Source organism: Episyrphus balteatus, chromosome 3 (assembly GCF_945859705.1).
Source record: "Episyrphus balteatus chromosome 3, idEpiBalt1.1, whole genome shotgun sequence".
In the NCBI taxonomy this organism is placed as follows: Eukaryota; Metazoa; Arthropoda; class Insecta; order Diptera; family Syrphidae; genus Episyrphus; species Episyrphus balteatus.
In genome coordinates this window covers 94227826-94253384 of record NC_079136.1, presented here as the reverse complement: position 1 = coordinate 94253384, position 25559 = coordinate 94227826, and the positions used below count along the sequence as shown (strand labels likewise).

The 25559-nt window shown below is 28.9% G+C and overlaps 1 protein-coding gene across 25 annotated transcripts in view; it reads right to left on the bottom strand.

The window, feature by feature from the left end:
- Positions 1 to 25101, bottom strand: part of LOC129916431 (tropomyosin-2) — a 49825-nt gene extending 24724 nt beyond the window's left edge. For 4 of the 25 annotated variants that reach the window (XM_055996390.1, XM_055996383.1, XM_055996384.1 and 1 more), the window contains exons 1-3: positions 24945 to 25101; positions 14385 to 14537; positions 14185 to 14310 (exon numbers count right to left, since the gene is read on the bottom strand). In XM_055996390.1, coding sequence (XP_055852365.1) covers positions 14185 to 14310; positions 14385 to 14498 — 240 coding nt within the window. In that variant the 5' untranslated portion in view covers positions 14499 to 14537; positions 24945 to 25101. Of the gene's footprint in view, positions 1 to 2472; positions 3418 to 6973; positions 9390 to 14184; positions 14311 to 14384; positions 14538 to 24944 lie in introns of those variants that run through there. The other 21 variants (XM_055996388.1, XM_055996382.1, XM_055996375.1 and 18 more) reach the window with 19 other exon arrangements.
- Positions 25102 to 25559: the final 458 nt, after the last annotated feature.

The window sequence follows — 25559 nt, the reverse complement described above, 5'->3', positions numbered from 1 at the left end:
CTTGTGACATTCGGATTAGGCGTGAAAGCAAAGATAACTTTATAATTTCACAACTTCAAAGATGGAGAATTGACCTTAAGTAATGGAAAGCTAATGAGCTAATTTTGTCAGCAAAAATGTCAGCAAACTCATTATGATATCTGATCTTGAAGAGATTCCTTTTTTTACTCCATATTATTCAGTTTAAAAAATACATCTAAAGAAATTGAAATGTCAAAAATAAATCCAAATCCATAATATTCACTATCATACAGAGAAAAAAATAGTCATTTTTAACTATTTTTTTTTTTGTAAACTATTTTCATAGTTAAAATCGGCATAACTATTTTGGATTTGGATTTATTTTTGACATTTGACAATTTTACATCCAGATGTGTTTTTTAAGCTAGTGAATAATATGGCCGTTAAAGAGAAAAGCATACAAAAAGCACTTCAGAATTTTCTTGGGTAAAAAATAGAAGATGCAAATCCTTTTTTGTTTTTTTTTTTCATTTTTTCTGCCTTGAGTTAACTCACGACTTAGTTAATCTTACAAATGAATTTTATTCCAGTTAACTAAAACACTGAACAGTAAATATGAATACCGTCATTAAAACTAAAAAAAAAAAACTCACCATATTTTTTCAGTTAATCCAAAAATGAGCTTATCAAAATTTGTGGGTTAACTTTAACCCCACACTTGAAAAACTGACGCTTTTTTAAACTCAACGAATAAATCAAAAATTTCTAATAAGTGATATTGCAAAATACTTAACTATTCAGCGCGGAAGGGTTGCTTTAAGAGGACGACAAAAGGAGTTTCAGCGATTTTTTCAATTTTTCGGCGAACCCCACAGGCGGATCACTAGTGTGAAGCAGTTACGTGGGATAGTTATGATCCCCTCGACATCGAGATCATAACAGCGCGGAGAAAAAGGAAGAAGAAGAAGCGATTTTTTCAATAAGACAAAAATTTTTTGGTTGAGGCTGCTTCTGAGACGAAAAAAAGGAGTCGCTTCACATTTTTTTACTCAACCAAAATAACTTTTCGTTTTACATTCAAAAACATTGTAAGCTAGCAACTTTTGCACTAAAAATTGAATACCTATTTGAATTAAGCGAAAAATGGGTTCAATTAAGAAACTTTTCTCATTTGGCTCATTTCAATTTGACATTGAGCGCTTATAAATGGAATTTTTGGTAGAATTTGTAGAAAGTTCTTAATTTCTATGTGTAATTCGCTAGATTACCTAGTATAGATCAACTCAAAAATTATAAAGTTATAAGTTGCAAAATAATGGTTAATTAAGTGAATTCAAAAGAGTCAAAAATGATTCATTGAATTTAATAATAGGGTGGATTATAAGAATCAAACAAATAAGTAATATTTCTTTTAAGTGGTACGATTCAGAAATCACTTATTTGAAACCATATTGGCTTAATCGTTTTATGATGAATTATAATTCAAATTCTTGTGGTTATTAATATTTTTAATTGTGCATTTCGCAAAACGATAAGCACAATTCTTATCTGTTTTGGACACTAAACCGGCAGAGAAAAAAAAAAGATTAAAATAAAATTAAAAAAAAAAAACTGCTAAATTTAAACCAACAAATCTGCTGATTTTTTTGATTAAAATTCATAAATTTTAATTGGATAAGCTACAAATAAAATTTCAAAGTTTTTGACAAAACAAACACTCCTTTCTCGTGTTGTATAGTTTTATTAGAATGAATTTTCAAATTTCAAAAGGAAGAAAATGTAGAAAACAAAATAGCTTAAAAAAATTAGCATAATTCTAAACAAGTGGCAAAGTAAGAAAAAGAATAGAAGAGAGTAGTAGTAGGGTAGATAAATGTGTCGTTCTATGTCGAAGAGTGTAGCAGGTAAAGACCTAGCTTACTGGTTGAGAATTGAGATGAATACAGAACAACCAAACCAAAAAAAAAAAAAAAAAAAACGAACGACTGACCGATCACTCTTATGATCATTTTTTTGTAAGGTTTGTTGACCCCTTTACCAATATGATATTTATGCAGAAAGAATTTCAAAAAAGAATTTCAAAGTGATCAAAAATGAAATGTGTGCAAAATGTGGATCTTATTGGATTCTTTTATTTTATGTCTACATGGCATAAAATAAAGTTAAAAAAAAATCTAAAAAAATTGAACAATAAGAAAAATGAAAATCTAAAGAGAAAAAATCGATCACACTGACAAAAAAAAAAAGAAGAAAAACGACGACCACTTTTTGAGACTGTCCCCCGTCACGACGAAGAGTCATGAAAATAGTTATCTTTTTTTTTTTTTTGGATGCCACCAATATTCTCAATTGGATTTTGTTCTAGTTCTCTTTTTTTTATTCTTTTTGATCAAAAATCAATTAATAAGCATTTTTACTGTTAGCTAGCTAAAATTGAATTCCCCCAAAATAGAGTAAGCATTTTTTTTTATTGGTTTTTTGTTTTTTTTTTTTTTAATAAGAAGAACTTACTTCTTCACGCCGCACAACCTCAAGTTGTAACCTTTTGTGATATTCCTCGCATTCATCTTTATACTTTTCCATTTCTTCTTTGGTCTGACGCATTTTCTTCTTGAGTACATCCAAAAGTGTACCTTGTGGAATGTTGGTGGTCATTTTGAATATTTTTTTTTTTTTTTTTTGACAGGTGTGTGAATTTATTTAAAATAGCAGTAAAAATAGCACAATTATTGTGAATTAACAAAAGCACTCTTTTTTTAAATTCTAAGCACTTTTAGCTTCAGAGAGATATATTGGATGACGGCGAATTTAAAACCGAACGATGACGACAGAGATATAATTGAAGAAAAAAAAAAAAAGAAGGAAGAGGAGAGCCACGAATAGAGCGAACCAACGAAACTGGAATTTGGAATGTAAAATATGTATAAATGATGATTGGACACGGACACACAGGAGAAATGTGAAATTCACCGGTTTTTTTTTTTTTTTCTTCTTTTTTTTTGTTCCAAGAAAATTTTACAAATCAATAGAATTTTCAATAAATTCTTAAAATAAGACCTAACTAAAATATTAAATCAATTTTACACTCTGCAAATTGGTATAAATTATTTTATTGATTAATTTGCACACAGAAAAAATAACGACAACGACGACGAAGACATTCGACGAGAGACACACAAGGTAGTTGTAGAGAGAAGCACAGGCACACGCAACGGGCAGTTAGTAGAAAATGTATGTTTTAGTTATATTTTTTGTTTTAATAACTCAAGTTTGGTTTTTGTGTGTGCAAACGACAAAGGCGACAACCAAAAATGGGGCCTCGCCTTAAAAAATACTAGTTTGTTCTCTTTCTTGGAAGGTTTTCTTGACTCGTTATAATTTATAGTGTTATCTCAGTTATACTTATACTGTTTTATTTGGTTGACATTTATTGAATGGTTATTTAATATAATATTGTCTCTTTCTTATATGAGAAGGTCGGCGAGATTCGTTGTCATCGTTGGTTCGTTTTGTGTTGGCTAATATGTGTGTGTGATGATGATTTCATAGAATTCATTTATTAATCAGAGAAAAATTCATTCATTAATACATTTTTTTTTTTTTTTTTCATCACAGAAAAAAATTATTATGGGCAATTTTGAAATTAATACCAAATATGGAATACAAAATACTAATGCATCCATATGTGGGTAAAAAAGAGAAAAATGTATAAAATTAATTTTTGCAAAAATTCATTTTGCAAACATGGATAAGAGATTTTTTTTTATTGTTGTTGTATAAGAAATTCTTTACAAGTAAAATAAATTGTTTAAAATGGCGGCACATATTGGATAAATATAGAGGATTTTCTATTTGTGTATGTTTGTAGAATGAATCATTTTTTACATTTATTTTTCCTTTTGGAATTGGAAGTGGAGTAGTAGATAGAGAAGACAGTAGATTTTGTATTTATGGAAATAATATTAAAAAGAGATAAACGTAGTTTGTTTTGTATTTGAAAAGGTATCATTCTGTTGTCGTTGTCGTCATCGGCTAAAAATTGCAACCACTTTAACTTTTGTTGAATTTGAATGACATGAGACAAGTCCAATTTAATTCAACACATAATGGATTTTTTTTTTTTTAATTTGATATGAATGCGAGTAAGGTGTATATTTGAATAATTTGTAGGTATATTTGCAAAGCTATTTGATAAATAGGTAGATGATGCGATGAGGTTGGAGGGGAATCACAAAAGATTTATGTCGCGTGTCAAAGTTTTGTTGATGAGATTTTTCATTTTATATTTTGACTCGATTTGAAATTGAAAAGGTACATTCAAGGGGAGTTTATATGAAAATTGAATAAGGAAATTTTTTGGTTGAAAGGGAATAGAATTTGAAAATGGTTTGTTACTTGGTTAAGTGAGAGTACTTTTCAAGTTCAAATTCAATTTTCAAAAAGATTTTTTTAATAACCGTTGTCAATGGGTCATAGAAAAGTCATATTTTAAAACCTCCAACTAAGACGAGTCAAAATAATTACACATGTTGGAATCCACTCTTTTCTATAGAAAATTGGTTTGGAAGTAGGTCCAAATTTTCTATGAATAATATCGAATTCCTTTAAAAAAAAAAAAGATTTTTTATTCAATAAATTATGTTTGGCTTATGATAAGTAAATTGCCTCAAAATTGCTTTAAATTCGATTTTTTTAAAGAGGAATTCGACACAAGATAAACTCCGTGGTTTTTCAAATAAGCAACAAAATCAATGAAAGAAAAGAAGGATGGAGGGCAACCAAAAATTAAGGAAGATTATACTACCAGTCTAGTTGACATAATAAAAACTTATCTCTGGTACCATCCATTTAGGAAGTATTTATCAATTTACACATGAAATGTCAAAAATATTCAGATAGTCAGCCGTATTCCAGCTTGTTATGGTTTGTGCTTAAGAAAGCATTCAACTTCAAAACAATAAACTTTTAAAATTGAAGAAATAATTTAAAAAAAAGCAACTTCATAAAAAGAAGTTAAAAAATTGGTGTCATTTTGCATTTATTTTTAAATCCAGATATTATGGAAGTTAATCCAAAAATCATTTTGCTAAAAAATTGAAAAATTTTGTTTCTGGTTGCGGGTGGCAATGTTACAGTGTATGGACAGTTGTAGTGCTTCATTGCTAACGTACAGTAAACAAAATTAATTAACTTATGTCACTTTCAATTCCTCTTAAATAAAATAGCGCAAAATTTTAAACGATAATGCCATTTCCATCCATATGCTTTTTGGCTTAGTAACTTAACTAAGCCAAAAAGCATATGGATTTTTAACTAAGTTAAAAACTTAAAATTTAAAATTTAGCGCTAATGGCTTTAAAAACTTGTAATCAATCATTATAAATTTGGTAGACAGAAATCTAAAATAAAAATATTTAATGATTCTCAAGAAGTGCTATTCAAAATAACTGTATCATGGCGTTAGAACAATCGATAAGTTAGAAATATGAGTTGAAACTGGAAATTTTTTTTTTTAAATAAAAATTGGTCGATGATTATTCAATTCAGTGTGGGAGAGGAAAAAAAAATTTGTAATGTTCAACAAGGCTCTAGGGAATAGAGTATTCAAATCCTAAACCACAACTTTGCACAAATAAAATTCAATTTAACCAACATTACCAACTACTCTGAGACGTTTATGATCCAAAGACCAAACAAAACCGAACCGGTCAAAACTCTTGTTCTTAACAGTTGGATACCTAAGAATGGAATATTTTCATTTTATAATCTCGAGATAGTACAAGCCAGAAAGTAACTCTCCATTAAAATGCCTACATAATCACAGAAATCAATTGAAATACATTATATAATCAAATTCATACAAAAATAAAGACTATCTGCACAAAAGAATTGAATGGATTATTATAATTATAAAACAAAACAAATCAATCTTGACAAAAATAAAGAAAATGTATAAAAATGAATCGACTTTGAACAAGGAAACAACATACATATTTTGTACTGAAAGAAATTGTTTTAAGAGATTGAAATTTCTCCTACAAAAGATATTTAGATGTCTCCAGATATAGACTTGAATCAATCAATCAAATAAATTCAAGGTTCAAATATTCCAAATATACGCAACTTATTGATGCAAAAAGTTTCTTATTTACCTACAAAATCAATTAGCATATAACTTTTGATTCCAAATGAGAAGCTCAACTCGCAGAAAAACATTACTATACACAGAGAACAACTCATGCGTCACGTACCAAGTACAATATACATATTTTTTATGATCATAATACACTTATTAATTCCATTTCTTCGTTCCAGTAATGATTAATAGTTATTTTTACTTTCTTTCAATAAATAATGCAAAAATGCATTGTGTGCATTATAAAATCAAAGCACACCTTGATTTTTTTTTTCAATGCATATAGAGTTAGATTTTAAACAAAAATATAAATAATAAAAATCTCTGCCAAAATAGGCAAGAAAACAAGGTAATTCAAGATTTTTTTTTTTTTTAATTCAATCAAAAAATGAAAGGAAAAAAAGAAAAAGAATTAAAAGTGTATGGCGAAAGATACTGAATATGGAATTAAGATTCACTTTTAATATTATTTTTTTATTGCAAATTGCAAAACAATAATAATTCTTTTGCCGGTTGTTTTTTTGTTGAGTGGAATATATGGACACGACAAAAAAAAAAAAAAAATAATAACAAAAAAATACCTATACAAGAAGAATAAAGATTTTTGCACACAAGTAATTAGAGAATCTCTATTAATAGATGAAGAAAAAGAACAATACTTCGAGAGAAAAAATAAAAGCCCAAAATGTTTGTGGAATTTGCAAGAATACAAAAAAAAAAAAAAAAGAAATAAAAATTGAGGTCAGCACACTATACACAAGTGTACTGTTAATTTCTTCCCACCGATGTATGCTTTCTCTCGCTCCGCTACGAAAAAGAATAATAAAAAAATTATTATAATTAAACTAATTTCATTTGTTTGTTTTTTGTGTTTACCCGTTTCAATTGTGTATTCATGATGTTATGCAGTTCATTGCGAATTATATTAAATTTCATCATTGTATCAGAGCTAAATATCGACCGGCCAAATGCCAATCCTGGATAATCAGCACAACGTCCTTTGTGCCGGCGTATTTCTCTCTCAGCAACAACTTCCGTCCGTTCGCTGGTGCATCGAAGTTTCGCCCATTCAGCAGACGACGAATCATCATCCAGATTGTTGTCTGGTGAGTTATTCTCATTGTTAGCTGCTGCAGCGCCATCAGCTTCAGGACGTTCTTGAAATGAGTTCTGATCTCCTGCTCCTGATTCTGTAGAATTTTTTGTTTTCGATTTTTTCTTCTTCTTCTCCGAACGAAGTTTCTCCTTTTTCGGAGAACGCTGTTGTTTCGAACTACTACTACTACTCGGTGTCTTAGCGACATCATCCAACAGACTACTCTCGTCCGTTGGCGTTGGACTGCTATTTGCAGTTGATGGGATTGCAAGCTCTGCAGATAATTGTTGCAAAGGCAAGTCTAAGGACGTTTTCTTAATATTTACATCATTTAAATAATTGCCATCGGGATTTCTATTCAATTCCTTGAGAATTGTTGTTGTTGTTTCAGTATTATTATTATCATAAGGAAGGTCAATCGGTGATAAGCATCTACCTAATTCATCTGTCTCAACATCGACATCACCAAAATGACTTAAAGTATCTAATGTTGAGGTGGATCCTGTATTTAATGACGTCACTTGGGAATCAGCTGTTGTTGTAGTACTTGTAGATGTTGTGGATGATAAATTTGACAGTTCACCAACACTATCGCCGCGACGTAAAGCAGCCAAAATCTCTTCAACTGGAACATTGGAACGACGTTGGCCAGCAAATCTGGGATGATGCTGGTGACCACGGCGCTTCATTGGCATTTGCCCGCTGCCACTATGATCACTCATTATTATGTTGTCGTCGTCGTTGTTGTCGTCGTCGTCTTTGTAACATTCGCTGCTAATTGTTGAATAATTATCGTCATCAAATTCATCACAATACAAAAGTTTATCGAGTAAATTTAAACGTTCCTCAATTGAACACCATTGAGAAGATATCACTGATACAATTGTTGCCGAATCATCGCATTCACTTAATCGATTATTATTCCAATTATTTTGTATTAATTTATTGTTTTTATTATTACTGTTGCGAGGTTGATTAGTTGTGGAGGAAGAAGATTTGCAGTTACGATTTGGATGACTGTTGGTTTGCTGTTGCTGCTGGCGCAGCTGCTGTTCGTTTTGTAGATGGTGATGACTGCTTCCACTTTTACTATTTTCGCTGTCAGTTTTTCGTTTTGTCTTTTTCTTTTTTTGACGTTTCTGACAATTGGTATTTTGGTTTTGTGATGTTGGTGCAACTGCTGTTGGTTTTGGTGTAGCACCGCTACTTGTCAGTAGATGGCGGTGAGCACGTTTATTTTTACGTATTTCCTGTTGATTACGCCGGCGACGTGAATTATTTAAATTTATATTATTGTTATTATTAATAATATTATTATTGTTATTGCATTTATTTATTGTTGCCTTTGTCGCACTTGATGTGTTTAATATAGTCACATTATTTGATGAATTTCGAAAATTATTATTATTATTATTATTCGAATCTACTTGTAAATTATGCCGGTTACATGAGTTGCTGTCAAATATATTCGATTTTACATTCGAATTAGTAGTAGAATGTTTTATATCTTGTTTTTGTTTTATGGGTTTTAAATGTTGTTGTTGTTGTTGTTGTTGTATTGGTATATTATTTAAACTATTTGAACTTGTACTTAAGCTTGTATTATTTGAACTTATATTATTAACTTCATCAATATCGATTTGAAGTTTTATAGTTTTTTCAATCATATTATGATGACACTTTGTTATATCCACCCACTGTGAATATATTTGCGAAAATATTCACGTTGTTATAATTTTTTTTTTTGATTAACACTGATTTGACAGTTGTTATCTTATGGATCATTGATTTATTTCTTATTATTTAATTTAATATGTTAACTATTATAACAATTTAAAAAAAAGAACAAAGAAATGTAAGAAAAAAAAAATTGAAAAAAATCTAAAAACTCGACTCGCCGACTTCAATGTTCTAGATAAATGAGAGTCCACAAACAAATTTTCTATTTCTTCCTTTTTTTTATTCATGAGAGTATGGTAATGAATATAATACTACACTCACAAAATTTTTATTTTAGATCATTCGAAAATGAATGAGTATATAATTATGTTGCTTTCTTGCTCACACTTATGAAAGGGGTTGATATAGTTTTTACTGTTTGTTCTCTTTTAGAAAAATTTTCTCTGTAAAAGTTTTTTTGATCGCATGAAATTAGCTATTGCTCAGATAGAAGAAGTCAGCGTTAAACGTCATCCGTCATCACTTATATTGGCCATGATTTTTTTTATTACTCATTCATGACATCTATTTTCATTTTTGAGAACAGTTTTTTGTCTGATATACGCATTTTACTTTGATGGCGATGCGGAAGTTCCATAAGACACGATCACGATCGTTGAGTTTCAGTGCTGATTGTGATCTATCTACACCTTTTCATATTCACAACAAAAGGTGTGTTTGATTGAATAGAATCCACAATTTGTATGGTTTTTTTAAATTTGAATTTTGTATTTAAAAAAATCTGAAATCCATTGATATTCGGAAAAAGTAATTTTCGAAATATATGTATGTACGCAGTTTCTATGGAAATGGATGTATATTTCGGAAAATTGTTTGTATCTGAAATATATCTACTTTGTGGAATGTTTTTTTCCCCCTTTTCATTTCTGTTCTAACGAATCGCATGCGCAAAGAATTTTCCAAATATTTAGGTAGGTATCATATTTAAAGTGAGCCAAAAGAAGATTGCAGTATATAGTAGTTGTTGTTGTTGCCGAGTAGTATTCTGTGATCTCAGACGTATTTGGCGATGTTCACAAAGCAAGCAAGCTTCTAGCTTTACATCTCTCTACTAAGCAGATTTTATTTTTTTTTTAAATTAAATACAAAAACAAAATAGGTATTTATTCATCTCGCTCATGCTTTTGGTAAAAATAGAATTCATTCGCATAGTTAGATAAAAAAAAAAGTTTGGTTTTTCTGTTTCTTTCATTTCTATTTACTGCGGTACTGCTGGGCGTTTTCCTTGAAGAGTTTTTTGTTGTAGCTTTTTTTTGTTTAAATTGAATTTTCGTTCTTGTTAATTAAACCGATGAGATAATGGTTTTCTTCAGCTAGACGACATCTGATAACAAGAATGGATACTTTGTTACTTTCATTGTGTAGGGAGGTAGTCTTTATACAGCTCTTCTCTTTTTTGTGGATTTCGAAATCGAATATCGCAATTTTTTCAAAAATACACAATTTTTTTTCGCATAAACACACATCATAACGGAAATTAGTTTATTTTGGAAAAAAGAATATTATACAGAGGGGGTTTTGGGGGTAGCGAAAGTAGAAAAATACCTGAATTTTTTTATAATTAGAAAAGTTCAAAATTTATCTTACTAAAGAATTTGGGTCAGTGTTAACGAGAGACAGATATGCATGTTTTTATTTTTTTTTTTTTAATTTAACATTTACATGACCATGGGTGTTTTTTAAATGAAAAAAAAAAAAATAAGTATTTTCGAATGTGTGTTTTAGAGCGCGTGATTTGTTATACAATAAATCTTATTTATAGAATAAATTGCGAACACAATGATCTCTAACATTTTTTGTTTTGACAACAAAATTTATAATTTTAACAGATGAAGATATTGGTATTTCGAAACAGTTCTGTCTGTCTGACAGAAAATTGACAGATTCTTAAGTGGCAATCATAAAACATCAAGAAGTGACATTTAATGTCTATAATTTGCGGTTTAGTTTTTTTTTTTTGAACTGACACACATGTCAGATTTATCATGAGAGTACTTTTTGACAGCCAAAAAAAAATTGATATCTCACAATTTTGGAACTATACCTAAGTTAAAAGGGGATTTCAACAATTTCTTTCCATGAGTTAAAAATTAAGTTTTTTAAATAATACTAGCACTCCATCATAAACATAGAAATACGAAACCTTCATAATGACTAAACTTCTTAGCTGAGAGAAATGGAATTTATGCAATTTTGAAGTAATTTCTTTGTTTTTTGTTAATTTTTTAGGTTGATACACATCGAAGAATGACGCACGATCTTTAAATATTTAATAACTAGGTATTTGTATTGAGTATAATGACTGTACGCAATTTAGCTTGAACAGCTTTTTTGATTTTTTTTTTTTTCAAAATACATAAATTGACTGTTCAAATGCGTCATTTTGTGAAAATGAAATTATTTGATTTTGATTTGTTTATTTAAAAAACCCAAAATAATCAAATGTTTCTTGATAAAATAACGGGGAGTGTCAAACAGGAAAAAATTAATAAGAAAATGTGTTAATTTGTATAAGCTCAAAACCTTTTATTATATAGGTACGATATACAAGTCGTTTTTTCGATTGAATATTTTGTCCCTTAAGGAAATCACGCCAGAAATGCCTGTGTTCAAATCTAGCCTCCACTATTTAGACATTTTTTTTTTCAGGGGTACTATTTTCTCAGAATAACAAAGACTCCAAGAGTATAATTATTCTCATGAAAAAGTGAATTTCTTAGTCGTTCGGAGTCGTCGGTGAAGTTTCATTCTTCGATTCTTCCAAATTCATCGAGTCGAGAGAAAATTGTTTTTGAACACCCTTTAAAGAATAAATGTTATCTGTCATTCTAAAAAAACAGAAATTTGATGCTGGCAACGCTATTTAGGTATGACGCAACAGAATTGCATTCGTAAACAGTTTAAAGCTAACATGCGCAACCTATGGCCAAAAAGGCAAACTAGTAAACTTTTATAGTACAGAATGAATTGCTGCCATTTTGTTTGCATAAAATATGGTTATTTACACTGAGAAAAATTTATCATTCAGCACGATTTGATAAAATGCCATTATGGCTAGTAGCTAGTACATATGTTTCTGTGAATGATTTGTAATAAATATACTCTTGCATACGACTGGAAGATTTATTATATTATCCATTTCAAGGGAATTTCCCAATAAAAAAAAATATCAAAAGTGGTACCTAGTAATTATTTTGATAAAATTGACAGTTACAAGGTTATTAAAAGAAGGGTTTGTAATCCATTATTCTTATGAATTTACTAACTTAATAATATTGCTGACTTCTTAAAGAAAAGTATTAAGACTTTTTTGTATTTGAAAAAAAAAAAATTAGAATCTTGTACTTTCTTCAAAATGTCAGTTTTTTGCGAGACGTCCAGATACAGTCAGTAAAAATTAACTAAGCATGGATTCACATATTTGCTTCCAATGAGTTTGGATAAATTCCTTGGAACTATGGAACATCCATACAAAATGTTCATATGATTGACTTAGGATAGTTTTTGTGAAAAATGTTTGCTTACATTTTGCACAAGAGCACTAACATTGTGGTTTACTTAAAAGTCATATTATTCGCGTTCTTTGGAGGCGGTAACGAAAAATACTTTAGTGTTAAAGGTACTTATGAGTATACCACATCCAATGGAACGCGCGATATTGAAAGATCTCGGTGGGGTTTCTATTTGCTTTCGAAGAAAAGGATGTGTAGATGGTAGTACTAGATTAACTATAGTATTCATGAGTATAAACTTTTGGTTCTTCCCAAAGGGACAGGATTAAAAGTTTTATAACTTTTTTTAAAGAAAATACCTACTAGAAAAGTCATATAATTTCTTCTTATTAAAAATGTATCTATTTATAATAATTTGGTAATGAGTTTTGAATATAAACTTTTAAAATAATCAGAATGATTTCATCTTCAGAAATAGAGATTCTTGCATTTCCAAAAATATAAAATGTGGCAAAATTAAGCTGAAAAAAATTATAAATGGCTTAGCTACAAGTACCTATATTTTGTGCACCCAACAAATTCTTAAAAATAAATATTTTAAAATTTGTGTAAGAATTTACAACACTATTTTCAATATTTATTGCACAAAAATAAACACGTAAAAGACTTACATATATGATCTTTATGAGTTACAAAATAATAATTTGTAATTCCAATCTTTCTATTTTGCGTAGTTTATTGTGACACGGGGCGGGGCGTCATTTTTCATAAATTGTGGAAAAATGCCAAAATTGACAAATTGATGACGTTGAATTTTTTAAGATATAAATCTTATTTACCTACTGTCATATGTATGTCATCTCATAATCCATAAATCTAATGTGAATGTTTAGTATTGTCAAAGAGTATTGCTTAAGTATTCTTGAGAGTAGGCGTACCTACATAATTGAGCAGAAATACTTACTCAACAAGTTAATTTTGCAATTTTTTTTTCCAATTTTTTCAAATTTTTGAATATGTTAGAAATGGCGATGAATTATAATGTTCTATTTAAATTGTCAATTCCTTCAGAAGAATATGCGAATTGTTATTCGTGACAAGGAGAGAAAGGGCTTTTGAAGTTTGTGGGTTTCAAAGATGTTTGTTCAATAAGAGTGTTGCTTCATGTCTCGAAATTGCTAAAACCTCAAAAAACTTATGTAACTAAATTAGATAAGAGACAACAGAAAGTAATTTAAAGTTCTACATAATACCTTAAGTGACAGTTTGCACAGAGGAAAAAGAGTTTAAGAGAAAAGAGTTTATCGTTCATTTTTTAAGTGAAATTGAAAGAAAAGTGTAATATCCGTAACTTCATCAGAATTCAGAATACACTGAAAATTTTCATTATAATTCAATTTAATAACTGACAATTCATTAACAAGATCTGGCAGTTAATATTCAAAAACTAGAATTAGATCGTTTCTGCGCATGTTCTTTTTCAAAAACTTAACGAAACTAAGTAATTACTGAACACATGATCAAAATATAAAAATCTAGTAGAACAACTCTATTGAGCATGTCTGGTATCTATCTTATAGTTTTTTTTTTTTTAACAATTTGTTGATTTATTATAGCTATCATTAAGTTTTGTATAAATGTTTTCAATCTTTCCCCTCATGAACTAAATGTACCTATAGATTTTGAAATTTTTTTTTAATAATAACTTTTTAAGTAATTCCTATCTTTTCTATCTTTGAGTTCTTTTTTTTTTTTTCAATAAAGTAATCTAAGAACTATAAACAAATAATAAAACTTACATTCTGCAAAGCCTTGTTCTTTTCCTCCAATTTGCCTGTGACTTGCATCAGGGCTTCTTGTGTTTGATCTAATTCATTTTCAACTGTTTGGATCTTCTTTTGGAGTTGGCGAGCTTCTTCTTCGGCCTATTTTTTCAAAATTATAACAAATATTAATACTTTAACCAAATGCCTAATATTTTTTATAATGTGAACTTTACTTTTTCGGCACGAGTGTTGGCATCGCGTGCTTGCTGTTCACAAACTAAGGCACGTTCCAATGCTCCATCTTTGTCGATTTTCATCGCTTGCATCTTCTTCTTAATGGCATCCATGTCTGCTAGTTTTTGTTATGCACTGGTTACTTGAAGAAACTGGCAATTGAATAAAGATATTATAAATTAATTTGATGTTAATTAATAGGTATAGTTAAGTAAACAGAGTAAACCAATAATGTAGGCTTTTTTTTTGGAATTTGAATTTTTATTGATATGCAATTATGAATTCAATAGATCTTCGTGTAAATGTTTGGTATATAATCACTTTCGTGATTATATTATTAATATTTGTATTTTAGTTAATGTCTTTGCATTAATTAAAACGTTTTTCTTTCGGTATTTAACAAGTGTCGTGCAGAAGAAAAGCAAAAGTTAATAATAATATTATTTTTTAATTGAAAAATTGGTGCGTATGTTGGCATACGTAATGAAGTGAATTGATGTGATTCATATTTCCGTTTGTACTCAAATGCTTTTAGAAGAACTTCGTCAACTTTTTGGTGAATCTTGTTTTCTTGTTTAACGTTATTTAACGTAACAGTTGAGCTGGTATTTTTAAATCCATTGTGGACTTATGTCCATATGACTTCATGATGACTTATGTCCCACCTCAGAAAGACATAACTTCCCAATTTTATTATGGATTGATGTGCCACTTCAGTTGAGACCCATTTTTGGGACTGTTTTGCAGATTAAGCTGTCGAATAATGGAGTCATGTGCCACCAAAGTGAGGCATAAGTTCTAAATGCACTTAACTTCTATGGCGCTATGTCCCTTCGTCAGGAATATGAACTAACAAGAATGGTAATTAAATGGAATGTTCCACAATCTGGCCAAATAAAAAAACTGTCTAGTAATTTAACGAGGTATAGGAGCTAACAATATTGACATGTTTTGAATAGTTTTAGTAAAAACGCGTGGTTTTGAACAGAGTATGGTTCAGAATAATAAATTAAGCGTTTAAAAGTGTCAAAACGAAAACCAATTAATTAATTTGTTTAACATAAAATATTGTTTGACCTAGTAACTACAACTTAAATAAACTTCTAAGAAATAATTCAAACTACAATGATTTTAATTTGTCCGCAATTTGTTCGAAACAAAACGTACAAAAAAAAAAAAAAACACAACATTGTCGCTTTTGCTTTTGATATAAATGCATGGCAAAATTATGTGACTTGTTTTAAAATTATTGATAATTCAATTGAAGGTAAAATAATATGTCTTTACTTGTTTGATTGAAACAAGAAAAAGACAAAAATAAAAAAAAATTCTTGAAATGAATTAATATTCTATGTGTTTAATACAAAAAAAAATGACAGAATCGTTTGATAACCATTTATGTAAGCGACTTCGTAAATCGTAATGACAATGACAAAAGAAATTCATATTTTTTTTTTTATTTTTTTTAAACATTTTTGTTATCACACATTAAGATTGACGAATCATTTAAGTAGATATGAAAAATGCAAATAAGCATTTTGATTTGTCGGAACTTAATTCGCTTTTCGCTATTATTATCTTTGGGAATGGAAATTTCCATTTACTAAAGTTTCCGATATAACCTCTTTTTCAGACTGAGTTCCTCTTAGGATTCCAAGATCATAAAAAGAATAAAAATTAAAATGTTGTAATTCATAAGTTCTCACAAAAATGAGCAATTTTTATTATTATTTTATTTTCAAATGAAATAAAATGTTCTTTAAACCAAACTACAATGATTTCAATATTTCGCTGGCTGAGAATTATAAGGGTGTATTTCATACAAAATACAAAAAATGAGTTTTATACACCAAAATTTTCATAATTTCAACGGCTTTTAGATAAAATTTAAAAAAAAATTAGAAAAAAATTAATGGCGACGGTACAGATAAAAAAGACATACAACTTTCATGATTTCACATAAATGTATTAATATAATAAGGTTCTATGTTATTCAAATTGCAACATAGAACCCTTTTACTGATTTTTTTTTTTTTTTTTTTCAAATAAAAAAATACATTGATTTAAGTTACATAGAACTTTTTTGCGCAAATTTTTCAAAATGAAATCTTATGGAAATGCTCTTTTTTTTAACTAAAATAAAAATAAAAGATCTTTTAATGTTTTTGCTGGTATTGAACAACAGGGGTGAAATCGGCTTACTTGATAGTCAAAAACGACGATTTTGCTCCATAATTCGTAGTTTTTGACTATCAACTATCTACTATCAAGTTAGCGGCTTTCACTCCAGGGCTTTTACTAAACAGCAAAGAATTTTTTTATCTCGTTCTGTACTCTTTAAACCAAAATATGTACTATCCAACCTTAACTTTTGAAATAATTCATTCTGGTTACCTAACAAAGATATTCTTACATCATAATTAAATTAGAGTAATGTTTTTTGTGTTCCAAGAATTGGAAGTGATTTTTTGAAACCTTTTTTTTTTCATAATCGAGGTTGAGAATTTCATAGTTCGTATAAATAAACCAAAAGTTAAAGAAACACTTAGATTCCTTAACTTAAAACAAAAAAAGTGAAAACTCAACAAGTACCAAAAAGGTACCTTCGGACAAACCTAATAGCCCAGGGAAATTAGTAATTTAAATCGCATTTTTCGCGGGACAAAATTTTTTTCATGGAATGTGTTCGGGTGGTTGTCCTTATCATAAAAGTCAATTTGTTGGGAAAATTGGAGGTTGGGAACAGCCGCCATCTTGGAAAAGAGATTGGTAGCGTTTTTATTGAATAGCTCCATTGTTATTCATTTTAACAGAAAATGACAAAGGTAGGACTTATTAACAATAAAATTATCTAAACAATGATATACAAAACAATTCCGTGAGTTGATTAAATAAAATTTTATAGTTGGTCAAAGTGCGGGTTTGTATCGCAAGGTTGGGACAAAATGACATTTTTTCATATATCTGACGAACTTTTGATTTGTTTGGATAATTCTTCAAGAATGAATTATAGTACTTATAATTACCTATAAAATGAGCCCACAATCGTTATTGTCACCATCGTATTGTAGAAGTAATCTAACTCCGAAACTCTCCATGTACTAGTCAAAAGTGAGAAAAAAGCTAGTTTTTTGCTAGTAGGCCGAGAAAATTTTGGGAGTAGAGGTATAACCAAAATATAAGTACGCAGTTTTGCTGCCATACTCGTGTTAATGTCGATTTCAAAGGTCTGACAACTCTAATTTTGGGCTTTATACGGTTTTTGGGGGGTTAAATAACGTAAGTTTTCCAGCTAACGTGAATGGGCTAAATTTATACTATTTGAAATTATAAATATACAAGCTGATTCCCTATTATTTTTCCTAAATCTAGACACCCCAATCTTGAGGATGTGACCAATAGAACTCAAGATATAAGCCGTTTATACGATTATGTTTTAGAGGCTTTTTTGTTTCGATTTTTGTTTGTTTATTTGAATTGAAAAGCCTGATATGGTTAGTTAAAAAAGCTTATATCGTGAGTTCTATTAACCCCATAGCCGAGATTAAGGTGTCCAGATTTAGGAAAAATAATAGAGCATCAGCTTTTATATTTATAATTTCAAATAGTATAAATTTAGCCCATTCACGTTAGCTGGAAAACTTACGTTATTTAACCCCCCAAAAACCGTATAAAGCCCAAAATTAGAGTTGTCAGACCTTTGAAATCGACATTAACACGAGTATGGCAGCAAAACTGCGTACTTATATTTTGGTTATACCTCTACTCCCAAAATTTTCTCGGCCTACTAGCAAAAAACTAGCTTTTTTCTCACTTTTGACTAGTACATGGAGAGTTTCGGAGTTAGATTACTTCTACAATACGATGGTGACAATAACGATTGTGGGCTCATTTTATAGGTAATTATAAGTACTATAATTCATTCTTGAAGAATTATCCAAACAAATCAAAAGTTCGTCAGATATATGAAAAAATGTCATTTTGTCCCAACCTTGCGATACAAACCCGCACTTTGACCAACTATAAAATTTTATTTAATCAACTCACGGAATTGTTTTGTATATCATTGTTTAGATAATTTTATTGTTAATAAGTCCTACCTTTGTCATTTTCTGTTAAAATGAATAACAATGGAGCTATTCAATAAAAACGCTACCAATCTCTTTTCCAAGATGGTGGCTGTTCCCAACCTCCAATTTTCCCAACAAATTGACTTTTATGATAAGGACAACCACCCGAACACATTCCATGAAAAAAATTTTGTCCCGCGAAAAATGCGATTTCATGCCCATATTTTGACTAATTGCCCTGAGCTATAAATCCGATGGCAAGATATACTAGGATAAAGCAACTGCAAACGAGATTCAGCTTTAACCTTAGTACCCAAAAAACAAAAATATTAAACAAAAAATGTACTAATTTTTAGTTGTATTTAGTTGGAAAATTGAGTATTTTTTTTTCAAAGGTCAAGATTTTACTCTACTAACCGAAGTGAATTCTTCGTTATTCATCTTTACAATTTATATTAGTTTATTTCTATTAATAGTTTCATCGAATAAAACTTTTTTTTTAACTTGAAGCAAATTTACTTACGTTATACATGGAGACAAATAAGGCACTTAGAATCAAGGTGATACTCCTCTAAAATCCAATCCTCTTAAATTAATAAGATTGCTAATAAAAATAAGTAAAATTTGTTTAAACTTTGTTAAAATCAAAGTGAACTACATTTTAACAAGAATTTTCCTCTTAAGAAAATTTAAGTGTAGATACCTGCTAAGATTGAAATGATTTTTCATTAATTTTAATTAAAAGATTAAACAAACTTTCAATTTTTTTTTGGCATACATTTTGCACCGTAGAAGATGACTGTTTTAAGACGACTGTCTTTTTGGCAAAAAAGCATGCAAAGATCCGATTGATTTAATACAAATTTTAATTGTTTTTAGCATGTCTTTTTTCTGTAGGTATGTATACCTAATTCAACAAAAGCAGGAATTGTGATTTGTGGTATTTTTTTCTGTCATTTAAAATAGAATTTGACTGTTTTGTGCAAAACTTGAATAAAATTAAATTAAATCAAAGTCTATTTCACGATGTAGTCACTTTTTTCATATAAAATCCATTTATTACATGTAAGCTCTTTATAACTATAAGGTTCTATGTTGAACATAGAACCTTTTTCAAATTTTTTTACAAACATTTTCATAAAAAGGTTATATGTCATTTTTAAAAAATGCTCATAGAATCCTTTTTTGTGGTGAAATTAATGTTTTTTCACGGTTTTATGATTTTTTTAGGGTCCTTTATAAGATTTCATCAATACTTTACTGCTATGTAACTATTTTATCCAAAAACCAGCCTTAAAAAACTTTGAGATCGATTTTCTCAAAACTAAGGTGAGTTGACATACAACCCTATAATTCTCAGCCAGCGATTTGTATATATCTAACCTAGTAGCGTACTCACAGAGTAGTAATTTTTATATACATTAACAAGACACATTGACAGCCGCTAAAAGTAACTATTGATACTGATCAGAATTATAAGTACTTATTAATGAGCCACATCAATACCTGAGAGAGGATGACACTCTTGTTCCAACTCTGTTCACACGTAGTTTATAATCTATTACAAATTTAACTTATCCCTTATTAAGTTTGAAAGCACGTTTATATGGACTCATTATTCCTGAGAAAAATCAATTACTTTCACATTTTGTTAATTTTAAATTAATATGAAAAAATTAAAGTTGGGGTTTGTCTAATCGTTTTAAAGTTTTACGTATGCAATGATCTTCAAAATTCTTACATCTAAACTAATTTGTAAAACAAAGTGAAAGTTTAAAATAGTTGTGCCAAAATTTCTGATTCATTTGATGAAACAAAAGATATCAAGAAACATTATTGCCAATAAAATTTCAAAACAAAGGAATAAAGTTCAAGTACTTTCACTCTTTGTCTTTAATCTGCATTATGTCAAAAAGGCACATTCTAGTAAATACTATTTTCAGAATCGGTTTGTTTTTTACTTTCAGAATTCCTCAGATGCTTTTGTAAGTTGAGATAAAAAATAACCAAAAAATAATGATCACTTTATTATCTTTAGTGAAAGTGTTTTTATATTATAAATCCTCAAATACTCTTTTTGTTGGTATCTATTAAGTAAAGTATATTAAGCCCTGATTGTTCAATCATCAGTTAGACTATCAAACGAATAATGTCGATATACAAAAATAGATGTGTATTCCTAAAAATTAGCTCTAACTGAGATTTATCTAATTTATTGAAAAATTGGCCCTAACAGAAATTAAACTACTTGACTGATAAGTTTGAAGAGTTGGATCATTTGTTTTTAAAATTTGTTCAGAGAAAGAACGATCAAAGTCGTTTCTTAAAAGTGGTTTAATAAAAATCAGTTTTTTTTTTTTTTTTAATAGTAGGTATCAATGTTTTTTATAATTTAGAATTTATTTACTTTGAGTTCAAAATATCTTGAACATTTTTTACTTGAATTACATTTTTTACTTGATACGTAAAATAAGTTCTTTACCAATTGTTTCAATTGTTTCATGCAAACCTTTAAATCTACTAATGATCGAAGATTCAAACTTTGACAGCTTCTGGTCGTAAACATTATGATGAAAATGTAGTATTAAAACTCAAGACTTTTTATTGATTTCAATATTGCAATGCTAGTTTAAATATGGCAAAAGAAGTCTTTCCTAATACGGTGAAAGTTCCATAGTGTATTTAAAAGGAATCTCTTAAAACCATTTAGTCTTGATACGTAAAATATAATCTTGCAGCTAAGTAAAAATATGGCCTATTCGAGTTTTACGTCATGCTTGCACTTTGTTTAATTTAATTGATTTTAATGTGTCCCTAATATAGATTAGATAAAATTGTAAAAATGTACCTACACATATTCCATAATGAATCTATTTTTGAATTGAAATTGAAAATTGAAATGTGTCAGAAAAGTTTTTTAAAAACAAAATTGTATAGATATTTGCAATCTAAAAGCTAATAATTATTGTAGTTTGTAGCTAAATAATTAAATAAATAAAATAAAGTCGCAGTTGAAGACCTCATCACTCCATTTCGTAAAATTTTCAACTGAAGACCGGACAGTACAAGATTAAAAGGTAAAAGTGTATTGGTTAAAAGTGATCTTTAACAAAATAAGGTACTTGAAAATAGGTAAATATATATTTTTATTGTCTATTAAGCAAGATCACGGAGCGTTAAACCCACAACTCTAAATCTTTATTATTATTAAGTACTGAAGAAGTTGAATTAACTTATTCCCATTGTGTCTTCGAGAATTCTAAGCTCAACAAAAGTAATTTTCTAGCTTACTATCTATCTCATCCAAGAAGATCCTGTATGAAATTCTGAGACCAGTATTCATAAAGAGCTCATAACTTAACAGGACTAATAAACGGATATCTCCAGTTCTGTGATCTGATTTAAGTTGATCTTCATTGACTTGAGGTACTTGGAAAAAACTTGGTGTTAAGCTGGTTGAAATAAACTATTTACCAAAACCTCAAACCACGCAAAGATGTAATACCATCATGGTAATATCAAAATGTTTTTTAAAAAGATCAAAATAATGAGCACTTTTAACTCATCCAATGAATAATAAGCGTTAAAAGAAATTTCTTATTTAAATTGCATCTGTCCTAATTGACATAAGAGTTCCTGACATAAACTGTATAAATTTCAAGTGAAAAACTCACTAAGAATTCAGCCAAGAGGTATAGGAAAAGATTGTCCTGACATGAATTTGAATTACAACCTTTAAATTAAGGTTTTAATTCATTACTGGACAAGTTTGTACTGTTTCCCATTCATAACTATGTAAATGGAGCCTAAGATTAGCAAAGAAAAGTGAAGAAATCTTGAATTAATCCAATGAAATTTGTTTTACTTTAATAAGAGCTAATATAATTAACTTGAATTGAGGCACTCAGCGCCAAAACGGCCTAACCCCAAAAATTTCGTTTTGAGAAAAACTGGTTTAAAGAAAATCATATTTTCAGGGTTTCTTTTTTAATGGCTTTTAATAGTTATAAACAAATATTTTTTAATTCTTAGTTTGTAATTTTTTTAAAATTAGGAGTAAATGGCTTCCACTAGAGTGACAAGAGTTTTTGACTCTAATTTTAACTCTAATTAATATAATTTAATGGAAATGTATTTTTATATTATAAATAGTTTTATTGCGGTTCGATTAAATTATTTTAAGTTGACTGGAATTAAAACGATAATTGTAGTACTTTGTCCTTTAAAAGGACATACAACTGATCTCAAATAAAATAATTAAATGAATTCTCTATTTCGCATAATTAAGCTAAAAAATCATCTCTCACAAATTATATTAAACTGTAGTAAAATATTTGAATCAAACCTTACTCATTCATCCAAAAAAAAACCTGCACTTCCGCAAACAAAATCAACTTGCGTTACCTGCTAACCAAAAACAAAGGTCTTCAAAATCCTATACCGATCAGCACATTTTTCAACTTCCCTATCCCTCATATACTCAATGTGTGTTTTTATTCTCTTTGTTTTAAATCAGTTTTGTATTACAAATTCTTGCAGCGTAAGTCATTTCGCCAAAAAACTACTTCAACGAAAATAATAATAAAAAAAAAAAAACAAAAAAAAAATGTGAATTGTACTTTCATTCTCACAATAATTCATCACATGTTTTGTAAATATTTTTTTTTTTTGTTTAAGAAAATAAACAAAAAAAGAGTTAAAATAACAAAAACAGTAAAATAGGTGCCAAGTGTGGTAGGTATTTATTTTCTCTGTCTGTTTTAATTTTTTTTTGTGAACGATTTGACAAAACAGAAAAAAAAATTTTTAAGCCTCAATAATATCTTGACCTACATGAGTAAATGAGATTTGATAATGAGAAATTTTGTCATTTTTTTATCATCAAAAATTGATTTTCATTAAAAAAATAACAAAAATTTCTATCCAACATATAAATTAGATAATCTCAAATGCTGAGCAAATATTTAGAAATTAAAAAAAAAAAAAAAATGAAAAAAAAAAAAATACGTATACGCCACAGATGCCCAGAAATTTGAAACACGCATGCGGATAACAAGATCCACCACCCCGAAGCTCTATAAATAAATTTCGAGCCAAAAAGTGCTTCTAAAATGTTTTATTTGTTCATCCACATTCGGCACTCTCCTTGGTGGCGTTATACCAGCAAAAGACAAAAAAAAAAAAAAAAACTCTACTCCGGCGTTGTTGGCAGCCAAACCAAGAATAGAAATGAAATGAAAAGTGATCTTGCAATAGAGGGGTGGGTGGTGGCTTTTGCTTATGTATGGACCAAACGGACAAATAGAACAGTGGTGAATTCTTTCGAAATCAAAAAAAAAAAAAAAAAAAATAATAATCAAAAAAAAAAATAATAAAAAAAAAAATAATAATCAAAAAGAATTTTCCTAATCAAGCAAATGATGATTGCACAGGAAAACTGTATATCATTCACATTCAAATGTTGAAGTAGAAGTGCGATCAAATTTCCATACACCCCGCAATCGTTTGCTTTTTTTTTTTTTTTTGTTGTTGTTTTAATTGTGTTTTTGTTTTGTATTTTCGAGATTCGAATTCGAAATTAAGAATATTTATAGATTTTCAGGTTCTAGATATTTTTGAAAGTGAAATTATCATTTCCCCGTGTGTCCTTCATTGTAACTTTTCACTTTTATATAGGTTTTTCCGTCATTATTGACGATTGTTGATTTATTTTTTCAAATGTCAAATGAAGTATTGCAAAAACAGTTTATTCAAATTATGTCACCTGCAGCAGCCGTCAGAGATGTAATGTAATATTGTAATGTATTTTTACTTTCTGGGGTTTTTGAACTGGTTTATTTATATAAAATAATAAAAAAAAAAAAAAAAACAATTTATAGACTGTCTAGCGGCAAATGATTCTTTTGTGGTTTTGGATTTGTTTGGATTTGCAAAAAACCACTCTCCATCAAGCGGCACAACGGTAATACAAGATCAAATGACAGTTGTTGAATACAAAATCCATGGTTCTGTTTTTTTTTTTATCATTCTTATGACACACTATGACTACTAAATAGTCGAAATTATATTGTTAAGAGTTAACAGGATAGAGTTGTTATATAATAAAGTAGGTATGTAGATTGAAGGGTATATGTGTTGTAGAGTTGTTGGCAAATTGCCAAATAATAATTTTCCCATAATATTCACCGCACAGACACAGTTATACACAAATTAAACAAACACAAATACAAAAAGATGTTTTGTATTTCTGTCAAAAAATTATTTGCTTTTGACAGTTGTTGCAAAATAGTAACGGTTTAATTTTTTTTAATCAAAATTTAAATTAATTTTTTTTTTTCAAATTGAAAAAAAAAAAAGATTGAAGATTGATAAAGAATTCACATTGCACTTAATAACTTTATTCAAATTCAATATTAACTTTATTGGTTATTGGGTTATTGTAACTCCTTTATTTTTTTTTTGTATTCAAAGTTTACTACCACTACTTACTATATCAAAAAAAAACTTTTTATTTCAGAGATATCCGCGACTTGAACGGATTGTGATGTTCAACTGAAACTTTTACGAAAACGGTTGAAGCAATTCGCTTTTTTCAGACGCTCTAGGTGTTGCTTGTTGTTGTTGTTTTGTATTCTTTTATTTAGTTTTGTGTGTTTTTTTTTTGTATCTGTTGGATACGTATTTGATGTATTTGGTGTATATTTGGTTGCCGCCAAAGATATTGGCGGTTTGTTAGTTAGAGGTTGGTTTTTGGTTGAGTTTTGGCTGAGAGAGACAGAGACGAAGAACAGTGATTATTTGTTATTTATATGCAATATATACATATATAGATATGGGTGTGCGCGAGTATCTTATTCGGATGTATCCATAGATACATTTTATATTATTGGAGAGCAATTTGAATTGAAAAATCAACAATTTGTATAGTGTAAGCGCAGCCAAACGGCGGCGCTGTTAGTTGGGTTATTTACTATGCGTTTTTTCTCATTTTTTTTTTTTTTGGTATTGAGAGAGAGAGAGATATCATGTATGCTAGGGGTTTTTTTTTGATGTATTGGTGTTTTGTTTTGGAATTTTGCTTGAATATCTTTTAGGGTGTATGTG